Genomic DNA, 15,867 nt, shown 5'->3' on the forward strand with positions numbered 1-15,867 from the left:
TGCATCTACTTCTAATGTTTCATTCTGTTATTCTGATATCAATAACAGATGAACTGAAACAAAGCAAGAGCTAGAGAAGATATGCAATGCATATGTACCACTTCAAGATTCTATTTTTGCTTTTAGCAAATCTGTGGATGATTTGCAAAACAAGTTAGATACCTATGATCTTGAAAAAGCAAAAAGACTCTGATCCCTAAAGGAATTGAAGAGTCTACTCACATCCCAAGTGGACATACTGCAAAGAGCCTACAAGAATGCAGAAGCTATTTTGGCTACTCCAGAGACATGTACACTTGATTCAACGGAAGAGTTCCATACTCAAATTATGTCTACACTTGAGTTCACTTAGAACTTGCTCAAGACATGAGAACATGCTTTATCTCAATTGAAGAGAAACTTTAATGTCATTTTAATGAGGCTAGCAATACATGAATCTTGATTCAATTTTTCAAGTTTTTGTATATGTAAAACATTTTGATTCAAAATTATATATATATGTAAAACATTTTGATTCAAAATTATATATATATATATATATATATATATATATATTGCTTTTCAATTTGGCATTGTTGTCAAAGGGAGAGTAGAAATATGTATGTGTGTTGTGAAAATTTTGTATGATTTATGTAGTAAGGGGGAGTATATGTATATGTGTATAAAAAAATTTGTAAGCACACTTAGCGGTATTACTGTAAAATTTTCTAAGTGTTGCCATCAATGCCAAAGGGGGAGATTGTTGGCTTGATGATGATTGTAATGAATAACTTCATCATATGTTGTCATTGATGAAACACATACATACACATATGTTCATATTGTCTACCGATGTGACTTCAAAGTTGTTTATATCTATCCGGTACATGGTGACAACTGGTATATGCATGGAGACAACTAGTGGTTATACATAACTCGGCATCAACTGAAGATCTAGCGAAGATTATAACAGGAGCATCAAAGGATAAACGGTTTATATGTTTAACTCCAACCGGTATTGTTGTTCTATCAGTATTTATCACTAGTCGTGATGAGTTATCACTAGTCGTGATGAGTTATCCTTACCGACAATTTTTTGCGATACTTTTGTGATGCGTTATGATTGTTTGACCAGATACACTAGACCTAGGAAATTGTGATATTATTTCTAGAGGCCGAAATGAAATCTAAATGTCTATATATTGACATCGCAATGAATTATTTTGTATGAGTGAAGGAGATATGTTATGTGTGAAGGTAGAAGCATTAAGTTGCAGAGTATGTTTGTAATGAAGTGTTGAGTGCACAGAAGAGGATCTATACAAGCAAGTTGTGCTACTACTAGATCACACCCCCTGTTGTTTTCTAATTACTGCAACAGTCAATTCCCCTAACCAGGTAAGCTCTAACAAACTTCATTGTACAAATCCTCTAACTAGGTGATCCATTAGTTTGGATTTAGAAATCCTCCACCGAGGTTACTCCTTACAGGGTACTACCTTTTACAGGGTATAGCTTTTAACTAAACTTTGGGATCTTTAACAGGATTCACTCCTAGCAGAGCACTTTGTAGACCTTAACCAGTCAATTATCTATTATTGCAAATAGTTAACTTGTCAGTCCCATCTCACCGTGGTTTTTACCTATTTGGGTTTTCCACGTATAAACACTTGTGTTATGGTGGATATTTTACTTATTGTGGATGTTGTTATATCATTTTGGATTACATGCATATTGTTTAACAAACTTGTTAAGTATATCTACCGGTCAGTGTTTAAAGAAGTATTGTTTCTTTTCCCGACACAATCTACATGAGATCTGATCCAGTCTGTCATGGGTTGATCGCCTGTACTCCAGGGATGCATCCGTTCACGTTTCCCATTACCCAAAGTAACCTGCTAAAGATAGCAACCACGTACAAGATTTCCTGCCTTGAAATCTGTCGACTCATAAAACGCTTCAATTGTTTCCTTTTCGAGGTCTTCTTGTGATCGGATTTCCTTTGCATTGATCCAGGCACCAACTACTTCCTGATCTTCCTCGAACATTCTTTCTTCCTCAAGCCGCACCAGTGAGTTCCAATCCTGTGTTTTGTGGTTGTTTCATTTATGACGACTAACAGTTTCACCAACCGTGTCGATGATGGCTTTACCGACCTTTGCATATTTGCCACCTCGGCTCCACATGGCATCACCGTGGTCAATCACTCAACTCACCGACACACAATCGGTTCATATTTGAACATTCAGCAAACGCATATCGATAAACACCTTTACCGGTGAAGCCTTCTTCTTCTGCTAACTAGTAGTGCACACTATATTGGTAACACATCTTCACCTCCAGTGATTTGTGATAACTTTAACATTTTGCCTCTTCATCATAAACAGACAGCCAATCTCCAGATCGGTTTATTCCTCTACCAGTTGTCACTCAACATACAAGCACACACACAGCCTACATCCCGGTTTCTACCTTACCGATAAGCCTTCCTTTTGTTTGCTTACTCTCATGTGTATTACCATCATATAGGTCACTTCTTCTTTCTTGCTAGTAACCTTGCCAAACCAGTTGACATCAATGACAACTTAATGCCAAGATGCCAATAGGTGGCATCATTTTTTATGTAAACCTAAGTAGGGCAATTCTAGGGTTTTGTTAGCATGATCTTTGGCCCTTGATTTAGTTTTAATCTTGGCCATCCATTTTGTATGAGACTCTATATATACCTCATTCTCTCATTTGTAAGAGAGATTTTTTTGTAGAATTGTTGGTATATGATATAGCTATTTGAATCTAAATCATTGTTCAATTGTTTGTGATTTTGCTCTTCAAATGTTGTCTTTGCAATAATGGTTCTCAATTCCTCCAAGTTAGATTAGAATTTGTTTTCATGTTTGTTAGATTGAGTGAAAGATTTGTTGAATATATTTGTGTGGAATCCTTAATCCATACCACTAGCCTCTTGCCATTGGTAAGTGTGTCTTGTGTGGTCAACTGGAAATTTGAGTAAGTTTAACTTCAATTATTATGCATCCCTTGACAAGCGTCAACTTGGATGGTGTCAACTTTTGATGGTAATAGTTTCAAAATCCATAAGTATACCTTAGATGATTTCACTAAGCTTGTGTCAATCCCTGTTTGTGAGACCTTGCCTAGTTTGATTCCACTAAATTTGTTCATCATTTCCTACATTCTTAGGCTTAGGATAGATTTCCTAAACCCTATTCCTTTTGCCCATTTTTTTTTAGTAAGAATCATGTCCGAAGCTACAATTGCTAAATCCTAAGTTGTCAGCACACCTATTCCGCATATTTCATTATCAAAGAAGACAATCTGAACATTTATGTAAGTCCCCAAGTGAATACGAATACAATGATTCACATCGACCATTGAGTTACCCACTTGTCAAGACTTGACATGTAGAAACCTTGGAATCATTTTAGTTGATCTTACCCTTAGCGTCTGAGGTGATTTTGTTCAAGAGAGGGTAAATTACCTTGGTATTTTATTTTGAAATGTTATGTGCATAAAATGCACATCAACGAGATCCAAAAATTCACTTTAGAGAGCTAGCATAGTCAAGGCAAGAGGGCATCGTGGAGCACTATTTGGTAGAATTTTAGAGGATATCGGTGATGGTTCTAGATGTGATAGAGAGGAGACTCTCGATTCTTTTTGTATAGGGTCTTTATGAAACACTCAAGGGTTTGGTGAGGGCATTTGACTGGAGTTCCTTACAAGAGACCATCCAAAGAGTTGTCAACTTGAAGGAATCAATGGCTAAAAACAAATTTTACTCCAAGAATGTACCACTGACTCAACATAGGAAGCCTCCTTAGAATATTTTCCCTCCTCTAAAACCAAACAAGGTTGAGGAATCCAAGAATGAGCTTTGAAGGAAAAATGGATGCTTCATGTCTAAAGATTCATGGAGCCAAGTCATTGGTGTTTGGGGAAGGGTCAAATACATTATATAGTAGCGTCTGACAAGAATTCGGAGATAGTATAAGCTTGAGGTGGTTATGGAGGAGGCAAATCAAGAAGACCAAGGAGGAGAGCATACAATAGTCATGATTGAAGCACTATTAGGGGCACCTAGATATCATGCTTTCCATGCTAAAGGAGTTTTGCAAGGACAAAGGGTGGTAGTTTTTTAGGAAGACCAAGGAGGAGAGCATACAATAGTCATGATTGAAGCACTATTAGGGGCACCTAGATATCATGCTTTCCATGTTAAAGGAGTTTTGCAAGGACAAAGGGTGGTAGTTTTTATTGATAGTAGGGCTACCCACAACTTCATTGATGAGGGGTTAGTGGATAATATGAGATTGAGGATAGAATAATTTGAAGGGCTCAATGATAAAATGGCAAACGGGTGTACTATTCCATGCAGCTAAATGATTCAACAATTGGAGTTAATTCTAGGACACAAGATATCAAATGATTTCTCTATGATTGGCATTGGTAAGATAGAGTTGGCATGGAAGTGCAATGGTTGTATTCACTTGGCAACCCATGGAGTTGAAGTTTGAATCTAATGAGAAGGAGAAAGTTCTTCGTGGCCTATCCAATTGCGGCCATATAGTGGTTTCAGCCAAAAAGGATGGAGATATTTTTTTGGAAAGAGCAAGTAGCTTGGATAGCAAGGTGCTTGATCACAGATAAAAATCCTACCATGTTGACATTTAGTCCATCTTGGATTAACATAGCAATGATTTAGAGATATTCTTGTTGGTCTACCACCGAATAGGGGGGCTATCATGAAGAGATTTTTTTGGAAAGAGCAAGTGGCTTGGATAGCAAGGTGCTTGATCACAGATAAAAGTCCTAACATGTTGACATTCAGTCCATACATAGATGGACGATTTAGTGAAATTCTTGTTGGTCTACCAACAAATAGGGGGGCTTTCAACATGTGATTGAACTTGAGGAAGGAACAAAACCCACTACTCCTCCACACCCAAGGAGATATAAGGAAGACTTTAAGAAGGCAATTAAGGTGCTATTGGACATAGGGCACATGTGGCTTGATTCCAACCCATTTGTTTTGTCCATGGTGTTGGTGAAGAAAAAATATGGGACTATAACGATGTGCGTTGACCATAGAGCCCTAAAAAAAGACAATCAAGAATCGTTGTTTTGACCATGGTGTTGGTGAAGAAAAAATATGGGACTATGAGGATGTGTGTTGACCATAGAGCCCTCAACAATCAAGAATCGCTACCCCATACCTAGGATCAATGAGTTGATAGATGAGCTTCATGACGTAATGTACTTCTCCAAGATTGTCTTATGATCAAAGTATCATTAGATACCAATTTGAGATGAGGATGTGGATAAAACAACATTTAGATGTCACTATGGGCACTATGAATTCTTGGTCATCTAATGATACCAATTTGAGATGAGGATGTGCATAAAACAACATTTAGATGTCACTGTGGGCACTATGAATTCTTGGTCATCTCATTTAGGTTGACCAATGCACACACCATTTTTTAGTCGTGCATGTATTAGGTATTTATTTCCTAGTAGAGGAAATTTGTGCTACTTTTCTTTGACATCTTGGTCTTCAATGGGACATATGAGGATCACTTGAGGCACATAGATCAGGTGCTTGGCATTCTTGAGTAACATTCATTTTACGTCAAGGCATCCAAAAGTGAGTTTGGTTTGATTGAAATAATATATTTGGGATATAAGATTAGTGCCCAAGAGGTTAGTGTGGATGAAGAAAAGATCAAGGCCATTCAAGGTTGGCCTAGGCCAAGGAATTTACCACATTTGAGAGGATTTGTGAGACTTTTTACCTATTATCAGAGGTTTGCGAAGGGGTTCTCAAAGCTTGCTTTTATGCCACTTGACAGATTTGATGAAGGGGCTTTCTATTGGAGTCCCTTAACACAAAGAGCTTTTGACAATCTCAAGGAGGTAATGAGTAGATATCCTATTTTGGTTATGCCATATTTCTCGGTTTTTTTTGTTTTAAAATGTGATGTTTTAGGGGAGAGGATTGGAATAGTTTTGATACTAAATATACCCCATAGCATTTGAGAGTAAGAAACAAGGAACACATCTATTATGATAAGAATATGTTGGCCATTGTACATGCACTAGTGAATATCATGCAATGCCTTATTTATGGGAAGTTTGTGGTAGAAAACAATTTATAACAACTTGAAGTTATTCCTCAATCGAATGATTTTGACATAAATGCAATACCTTAGAAGTCTCATTTCTACTCTATGACTAATATTTCTTCTTATTGGAGAGTTTCTACTCTATAACTAATATTTCTTCTTATTGGAAGGTTTCTTCTTATTGGAGGACATCATGCATGCACTAGTCAATATCATGCAATATTTGACTATTTATGGGAAGTTTGTGGTAGAAAACAAACTTAAATTATTCCTCAATAATCGAATGATTTTGACATAAATGCACTATCTAAGAAGTCTCATTTCTATTCTCTGACTAATATTTCTTCTTATTGGAGGGTCTCTATAATAGCTCAGTCTGTCAAAAACACACTTTTTCTATTGGCATTTGAAAGGCAAATTACAAGAGATGATATGTACAAGGTAGTGGATCCACTCATTTGATATGTACAAGGTAGTGGATCCACTCATTTAATCTAAGGATCAAGTGGAACACATAGTGGATGCACACATAGTGGATGCACTCATTTGATATGTACAAGGTAGTGGATCCACTCATTTGATCCTTAGATCAAGTGGACCTTGTGTTGGAATCGAAGGTGAAAGATAAGATTTTAAGGGCATGCCATGCTACTTCACTTACAAGTCACTCAGGGTATTTCAAGACATACAAGAAAGCAAAGCAAATTTCCAAAAATTTATAATTTGTCAAAAGATATGGTGGGCTACATTATTATTTTCATCAAACACTAAATTTAGAATGGTAATGAAAAATTGGCAAGGCAGTTTATCCAGCTTTAACCAACTACGAGTCAACTGATTAAATTAACCTTGAGCCAGCAAAGACGAAAGATGTCTAAAGACAGTTAAAATTTTGTAATTTGTCAAAGGACCAAACTCAGTAGGCTACGATAATGTTTTCAAAAAAAATGAGGAAAAAACGACACAAATTTGTTATGGAAATGAAAAACCGGCAAGGTAGTTTTTCTGGCTCTAACCAACTGTGAATCTATTGACCAAATTTAGTTGCACCAATATATACCACAGATGTCTGAAACCTATGCAAGCATCTCCTTTGACAAAAGAATCCATTTTGGAAAAAGCTTGGATACCTCTTTTAACATATCATTCCCTATCTCTAAGTGCATGATAATCGGCATTTCTATCATATCGTATGTTAGCGTGCAACTTTATAAATAAAAATGTTTATTTATGCTTGAGGTAAGCCAAATCCATAATCAAAGCTATCCATACATCAAACAACTTGAGTAGACAGCCAATGATCTTCAGAGAAAGTAATTTTTTCCTCCAGGGATGGAGAGGAATATTATCCAAATCAAAGAACTGCTAACGTTCAGCATATATTTTGTCTATGTGATCTCCAAAAGAATGAGAACTCAAAATTGTTTTATTTAAATCTAGGCTCCTCACGGTACAATCTACAGATCTATCTCCTTTCATATTCTGGTGATTTAAATCTACGAGCTGTAATTTCAATTCTCTCAAGTACTCAAGCCTCAAATCATAAAACATAATAATAACCAATTGCAAAGAGCAGAAACACAATTAGAACAGCTACGCCTGCCCAAACCCAGATAGGAAAAGTTTGCTTCTTTTTCAAAGCAGACTTGGGAAAAGAAGCCTTTACTTTTGACTTGCTTGTGAAGTCTCTCTTTCTTGACCTGATTTTGTTATTGGATTCAACTTCTTTCTGCTGTTCTGTATCTTCAGAGATTTTTGGTTCCGGCTCATCAGCATCATTTGCAGCCTCAGCCTCAATATTTGCTGCTACTTCAGATTCTGAAGGCTGTGTGGCTGATGCTCTCCTCCTAGTTCTTTTTTCCCGTTCCTATAAATAGTAATACCAAATTACATATGAGCAAAAGCTGTTGTGTGCTTAACAAAACCATAAGGGATCAAACAATATGCTATATGATTAAGCATAGAGACAAGAACATATGCTGAGTATTTCCAGCAGGTGCAAAGCAAGTTACAAGTTATGAGTTTACAGACTACTGGTCATATATCCCAAGGAATTTAAGAACATAGGTGTGTCATAACATTATATGATGGGTGCTGCCAGCCACAAATTTCACCAGAGAGTAGAAAATCAAAGTGCAATTATCACAGCAATTCCTGTGTGACAAGTAGCCGAAAACAATCAAGATAAAAGTAAAATGTATCAGGGTTGGAAAACAAAGAGAATTTTAAGTGCTTATTAGATCAAATCAAATATTTAAAATTTAAATAGCAGATTGTAATATCTCTCTAACCCGTAAACGCAGACTTCGGTAATGACAACCCATTTTTGGAAATTTCGAGATTCCAGAAGTAAAATCAGAGTGCAGTCCAATGTTATATAAGCAACAAGAATAAAAGCAAACTTCTGATACATGAGGGTAGAAAATTAGCCCACATGCATCTGAAGACCGATATTGACCTCTGCCATATTGCCAGCGCAAACATTTAAGGGATTTTAAGTTAGAAAAAGAATTGGGACTTGGTCAAATATTTTAAGGAGGTAAAAATCAAGACTAACATGCATACCAAGCATTACCTTCAGCAAACATACACACGTTTTCTCATTCTTATTTTTAGCAAATACGTGTTTCATTATCACAATGTCAAACCCACAAGATGAAAACTATCTTGGCAATAACGATGCCCAAAGAAACAGACACTTCATTTCTATGAACTACTAGCATTTTATGCATGTAAAATTAGCAACATTAAGATTAATGTGAATAAACACAACATTTAGAAATAATATGGGCAAAAAATTCATTTCCAATGATGTATTAAAATTTAAAACCCAATGCAAAGTTATCACACACACCTTCATTTTTTTCTCAGCTTCCTTCTGAGCCTTTACTGCAGCCTTAGCCAGTGCCTTTTCAGCCTGCCTCTTCTTCCTTTCCTGAGCTAATTTTGCTTTAGCAATTTCTTCTTCCCTCTTCTTTTCCTTCATAATGACTGCATCCTCTTCATCATAAGTTGTAGGTTTGTCATTCGGAATCACATCTGATGCTACAGCAGTTTCAGATTCATGTGTATTGCTTGGCTTTGAAGACACTTTACCCTTGCCAGACCCAATTATTTGAATATTTTCTTTAGAATCTCCATTTGAGTTAGGAAGGCCACGATCTGCCAAAGTTTTTGATGCCTTTGAATTCACAGTTTCTTTCTTTTGATTCTCCCTACCAAAATTTGATCCCAGACCTTCCCCTCCATCTGGAACTGTAAACTTTTCATCAGGGTTTGGAGTCCTGCCATCTTTGCTTAGCTGTCGATTGTAAAGAAAGGGAGAAGTTTTCTTTATATAATCTTCCCTAAATGTTGAGCTGCTCTTCCAGAGAGACGTAAACTTCTCAACCTGTAGATGCATCATTCAATTTGCACTAAATGAAAAATAGTGTAGTTTTCAATCTCAATCATGGATCTGTCAAAATAAAATTTCTACCTCATTCTGAGAAAATTCCTCTAATCCCGCAGTGTCCTTCTTAGAAGCCAAATCTTTAGCAATGGTTAGCACAGCACGATATTGAAAATATGATGCATTCTGAAAGTCCAGAAAATATTAAAAGCTATTAAGAAATGGCTTATCTTGGTTTAATAAGGCATTATATAAATTTTAACACCTATAACAAAGCTTGCCGTAACCAATAGATCAATTGAATTTTAAATGTTAAAGCTGCAAACACACACAGTTAGTATACTTATGGAAATAAGACAAATAAGAATAGATTTAGAGTGAGAATACATCTGATCGCCTAATATTCTATAAATCCAACTTTGAAGATACCAGCGTTCTTCCAAGTTTCCAAGATAGGGGATGGAGGCAGCACAGGAACACAATTTCAAGGAAGGCAAAAACCTTTCACAGATTTTGGGGGTGGCGCGGGCACAGCTATTAAAATTACTTAAAACAAACTTTAAAAAGCTGAAATTTTGAAAAGTGATACAATGAGGTAATTTACAATAACAACAATCTCACTTCTAGATTTTTTGGGGGCTTTTAGCAAAAAATTAATTTAAAAGTTACCTGGACCCCCAGGATTAACCCCCAAACAATACTGGAAAAAATGTCCTTGAGACCACTAAGGAAAGCCATGCTTAAACCTTACACCCTTGAAAGCACCAATCTTAAATTATGACATGAAAAAATATAAGATCGAACTGCTCAATTTATGTCAAAATCCTTAGGCAAATTACTGAACATACCGCAGCATCACGTTCATTTTTCAGTTGGAAAACCGTTGCAGCAGCCTTCTCTCTTTTCTCAGTTGCAACAGCTAACTCTTCTTGTAACGTGCTTAGTTTTTCATCAATCACCCTCAAATCTTCCTCGAAGGGTTTAATCCTACTCCAGGCACCTTGTTGCTCCTTCCTCAATGCATCTAAATCCTCTCCCAAAACCTGTGAATCAGAAAAGATATTTTAATCTAGTGTTTTGTTCTTCTGATTTATAATGTAGGAAATTAAAAAATACAGTTTGTAAGACCATAATCGAAACAGCCTAATACATAACAAAAAGCAATCTTGTTCTAAATCAAGCATTTCATGTGCAAAAGAATAAACAGAGACCACATACTTTAAAACGGTCTTGTATAAGCTCTTTCTCTCCCATGGAGTCCTGAAGTTTAGCCTGCATCGCTTCATGAGCGATAACCTTCTCTCTCGTATTTTCAAGTTGTTTTATTTCTCTAATCATCTGCTTCTCCTCTGGCAATGTATTGTTATCATGCTCTATTCTAAACTGTAAATTGTGTATCTGTTTGAGGCAAGAAAATGAGAGAAAACTACAACTAGGTCAATAGAGAAGAAAGTATATGACACTTTAGTAGCAGTCAACATAAAATGTTGGCATCTTTCTAAATATACTTTGTATCTGAACTTCTAGCACTGGATTTAACATTGAACAACAAAATCATCGTATTTACAAATGGCAACAAAACAGATGTTCAATAAAAGAAAAACATACCCTTCTGTTAAGCTCTTCTTCGGAAGAGCACAAACCCTGACCTCTCTCTCTAGATGCAACATTTGCATTCCTGAATTTACCCAAGGCTGTCTGGAGGGGCTCCAATTCTTTTTTCTTCTCTTCCAGTGATTTCCTATAAACCTTTTCTGTACTTGTCAAAGGCTTCAATTTCTCAATAACCTCAGCCCTCTCACTCTGCACGTGCATTTTGATTGGTTTTAATTTGTTGCTCATTGTATAACGATCTAGAAAAGTTGTTACATCCATTATTTTACATTTTTCTATGACTCTAGTGGGATTATTTCAATAGTTGAATCGCTTTTTACAGAAAATAAACATCACTAAGACTAAAAATGGCACAAAGAGAATGAACTAAAAACAGACCCTTTTAGCTCTTAAGGCTTCAGTTATTTGGTAACGAGCTTGACTTTTCTTTTGCAGGTCTTTGTCAGCCTGGTCAAGTTTTGACTTCAGCTGTGGATCATCATAAGATCGAAACTTCACCATATAAAACTGATGAACTTCGGCTGGGGCAGGCCACTCATCTTTAACATCTACAGGTATCCCATTGTCTATAACGGTCTCCTGCTTTTGATCCTGAACGTTCAGGGATTCATTTGCGCCAGTAGGTGCTTCAGCTGCCTCAAAACCAGAAAATGCTTTCATGTCGTTAGCTTCAAGTTTAATAGTTTTCTCCTCATCAACATTCACCAATTTTGAGATTGTCTGATCTTTGACGTATTCAGATCCCACAATCTCAACACCCATATTTCTTCGGGTGTTACTGACCAAAACCGGCTTGCAGGACCAGCAAATCCTCCTGCATCAAAAACCTGGTAAAAATTAATTAATTTATTCCTAGCAAACATACTTAACCGTAAATGACACCATTCCCCTAAATCATGACAAGAGCATCTTCCTGATGAATCAGGGCATTTCCAAACTTGAGGAAAAGGTTAGAAAATTTAAATCAAAAACTGCTGGCCCATGAATAACAACATTCGTTAGACTATGAAAATACTATGTTCCTACAGATAGATTATTCATTAAGACAAGTTTCTGGTGATTAGTTCAATTTACATGGATCTTAGTTAGCAGGGGACAATGCTTTCATTTGTTATGATCCCTAAAGGCTAAATATACCATTCAGCCCTAACTTCACTTACTTCTACTTCATTATGCACTGTCAGATTTAAGATGTAAATATTATCAAGCAAACAAATGCAACAAAATTTTGAAAGGCGGTAAGATTGGATGAGATTATATCAAAGAAACATACAATATAATAACTGCAGACCCATGAAAAAATTTCCATGAATTTATTTCTCAGAAAATATCATATTCAAGAGCTGATCAAACATCATAGAGTTCACGAAGCCTGCAAAATCGAAGCCCCAAAATCAATTTTCCCCTCAATTTATAAACCAAAATGAGGTTCATAAAAAATATAGAACTGTATTTCAGATTTCTCAGAGGAGAGTCACATATCAAAGAATTGCCATATAAACAATAATAGAACGATCAAGACAAATTATACTAATTGAAACAGCAATCTACATATTCTTAGCAAGTTAGCTTATTGCAAACCCCAAAACTAGCTCTCAGAAAAAAAACATTTCCATCAATTTTGGACATCAAGTCTTAAAACTTTGGCACATTTATGTATTAGGGGAAGAGATTTTGCGAACTCCTAACAAAAATGCTTAAACCTGAGTGAGACTATTCACCAAGATCATGCAAGAGCGTCTCCCTAGGATATATCGGATCATTTTTAAATACATGGGAACCGAAAAGGTATGCAATCTTCCAATGGAGAAAACAGTCTTGAATAACCTTATATAATGTATTCCTACACCATGAAAATACCATCTTGTGGAGATAAATACCTAAGGAGAGCATATGGTAACTTGAGATCTCTTGTTAGATCTTAAGCAGCCAGGGACAATATGGATCATTTGTCTTGTTGCATGAATTTTACCTTCCAGCCAAATAATACTGACAGCACTCCATTATGTGCACTAAACCTTAAAATTCATATATCATTAACGCCGTCAAATACAATGGAGCTTTAAAAGATAGAAGAAATGACTAATAGAAAAATGACAAAATCAATCAGACTATTATAAATATGATCGTGAATTTTCAACTATAATCATCAGAAGCTTGCCACGCAACACAAATTTCCAGAGTCCTAGATTTTTGCCCCAAATCCCATAAGATTTAAATTCCAAAATCATTTTCCTTGTAAATTAAACCCTTAATCGACACCGTTCTAAACTTAACATCAGAAAGATAGAAAAACATGTCGCACATAAGAAAGCAACATGTCACAAAATCATTACATAGGTGCAAAAATATCCACGAATCTTCACCTAAGTAAGCATCAAAATCATCATCAGCTGACCCAGCTACTTTAATAATAACCTTCAAGCAACAAAACCAAATGTCCCTATATATAAACCCCAAAATTAAATTCTGCCGAATTTAAGGACCAAATTGAAATCTCCCCTGAATTTATACTTCAAAATCAAGTCCCACGAAAAAAATTTGATTATTTTAATGTCGAAGCGATAAAACCCCAATACAAATAACAACCTACAGAATGGAGACATAATTATTTTATTGAAATAGAGATCTACAATTATTTAGCTTCATCCAATCCACAGAAAAAAAATCTCCACAAAATTCTAAAAAAAATGAAACTTTCCGAGAGATTTAAAACATCAAATCTAATTGATTACGGCGACAAAATGCACGACAGATGAAACCCCAAATTTCCTCAAAATAAAGCTCACCAAATTAACCAAAATTTCCCAAACGTCATCAGGATTCACAACACGGATCCGTAACCACGGAGGTCAAAAAACGATCCCATCAAGAAATTATGAACATAACAAAAACTTTCACCACTTTCTATTAAAAAAAATGCAATCTTCATCAGCTTTAGGCATCAAACCTTACAAAATTAAAACCCAGAAAAAATCACAATTGAAATCCCGATCTCGCCCCATCCCCCTCGCCATAAATCCCAGTTTATTCAAGTTATACATCAGAATCAATAAACACAAAAAAAAAAAGGAAACAAAGGATCCGTGGTGCGCCGTCCAGACAACAATTTCATTGACAAATTAAGCATTGAAACTAAAAACTTCATTTTTACATGAAATGAAAAAAAAAATCTCGTTTGAATCAGTTCAATACCTGCGTTCAACAGAGCCGATACAATAATCCCCTTGCAAGAATCCGATCCGCCCAATTTATGGATCGGGGTAACAACGTAATCCGTCGGATCACAAATACAAATCAAAACAAACAAGATAAAAAAAAAGGAATAAGTTATAACCCTGAATACGCTTACGCAGACGGGAGCGAAGATGATAAGTTGTGTGTCTATGACATGTTGTGTGTATATGTTTGCAGATTTTTTTTAAGCCATCACGTGCTGGTTCGTTATTTGTCGCATGTTGCGGACATAAATCGGCACAGATTCAATATGACGCGTATCATCAAAAAGTTTTTCCTCTTTAACTCAGTTCAACTCAGTTCAACTTAGGTAATGTTGAAAAATAGAATAATTCTTTTCTTGCTCTTTTTAAGGGCCGTGTTTTGACCCCTTTTTTTTAAACTGTTTGCTGAGTACTTGTAAAAGACAGATCTTGGGATTTTTGCAGTGGGAGGGCGGATCATCGTAATTAATTTCCTCCAATGGGTAGGCTGCCCTTCGCCATTAAGAGTCTTAATTTTGGTAGATTGGTCGCCAACCTACCTTATCTAAAGTTTGCAAAAGCGGTGGAATTAAGGGTTTTTTTCATTAAAAAATCACTTAGCATTTGAAGTTATATTTTAACAAAGTCTTAATTGTTGTATTGATAAAGGAATTTTAATGACGTTCATGAAATCCAACGGTCTAAGGGATCAAGATGAAACAAGTTAACTTGTTTTCAAGTTCTTTTCTATGTTGGCTTTCTTGCTATGAATCTTGAGTAAGAAACTTGTTGTTTTGTGAAGTATTGTCTCTCCAAAAAGCTCATTCAAGTTGTCTACCTTTAAATCATTATCAAAATTATTGTGGATATCATCATACGTTGCACACTCTTTGATGAAATGTCATTTTGTTTCCACTACCCTCTTACTGCAAAAGATGCACGTCGTTTCTTCTCAGTCTTCTTTGGGAACCTTCCATCTACTAGTTTCACATCTCAAATGATGAGATCCCTTCCTTAACTATGCAATTAGAATTTTGGCCTTTCAGTTGATCACGGATCTCAAATAAACTTTTTCATCGTGCTCCCAGGTGGGGTTAAATTCTATAATATAGTAATCTTTTTTCCTACCTAGCTTTTTGTCAAATAGCATTCCTAATTTTTTCTAACACCCACTTTTTTATCTCTTCTTTAGTACTAGGACAATCATGAAGATTTATGTTCCACTTGTTCCACCAATTGCTATTTTGTTTTTTCCAATTCTTTTTTCCTACAAGTTATCTCCTCCTCTTCCACAATCATTTTGGACTAGCGGTACTTATCCATATTTTCAACCTTCTTTAGGTAACATAACAACCGCATGATCATTGAGACCTCAATTGGAAACATATCAGCTTCAACTAAAAGAATATCATAAGGTATCATTGATTTGACTTTAAGGTTGTTGGTGAATAGATGTTTTTTAATTCTTTGTATTTGTCGGCATTTGTGATTTGACATGTTATTCCCCCAAACTTCACAATCGTAAAGGATAACTAGAACCACT

At 35.8% G+C, this 15,867-nt stretch overlaps 1 protein-coding gene across 4 annotated transcripts; it reads right to left on the reverse strand.

The window, feature by feature from the left end:
• Window positions 1-7,326: 7,326 nt before the first annotated feature.
• LOC131066521 (proton pump-interactor 1) lies at window positions 7,327-14,671 on the reverse strand. 4 transcript variants are annotated; one of them, XM_058001291.2, is made up of 9 exons: window positions 14,320-14,668; window positions 12,398-12,496; window positions 11,503-11,938; window positions 11,119-11,313; window positions 10,729-10,908; window positions 10,359-10,553; window positions 9,598-9,696; window positions 8,974-9,510; window positions 7,327-7,986 (listed from the first exon to the last, which is right to left on the reverse strand). In XM_058001291.2, exons 3-9 carry the CDS (start codon window positions 11,884-11,886, stop codon window positions 7,660-7,662), a joined length of 1,917 nt encoding a protein of 638 aa, XP_057857274.2. In that variant the 5' UTR covers window positions 11,887-11,938; window positions 12,398-12,496; window positions 14,320-14,668; the 3' UTR covers window positions 7,327-7,659. The 4 variants fall into 4 exon arrangements, with proteins under 4 accessions (XP_057857274.2, XP_057857277.2, XP_057857275.2 ...); XM_058001294.2 differs by lacking the exon at window positions 12,398-12,496 and adding an exon at window positions 13,005-13,142; XM_058001292.2 differs by lacking the exon at window positions 12,398-12,496.
• Between the last annotated feature and the right edge of the window lie 1,196 nt (window positions 14,672-15,867).

Source organism: Cryptomeria japonica, chromosome 3 (genome assembly GCF_030272615.1).
Source record: "Cryptomeria japonica chromosome 3, Sugi_1.0, whole genome shotgun sequence".
Lineage (NCBI taxonomy): Eukaryota > Viridiplantae > Streptophyta > Pinopsida > Cupressales > Cupressaceae > Cryptomeria > Cryptomeria japonica.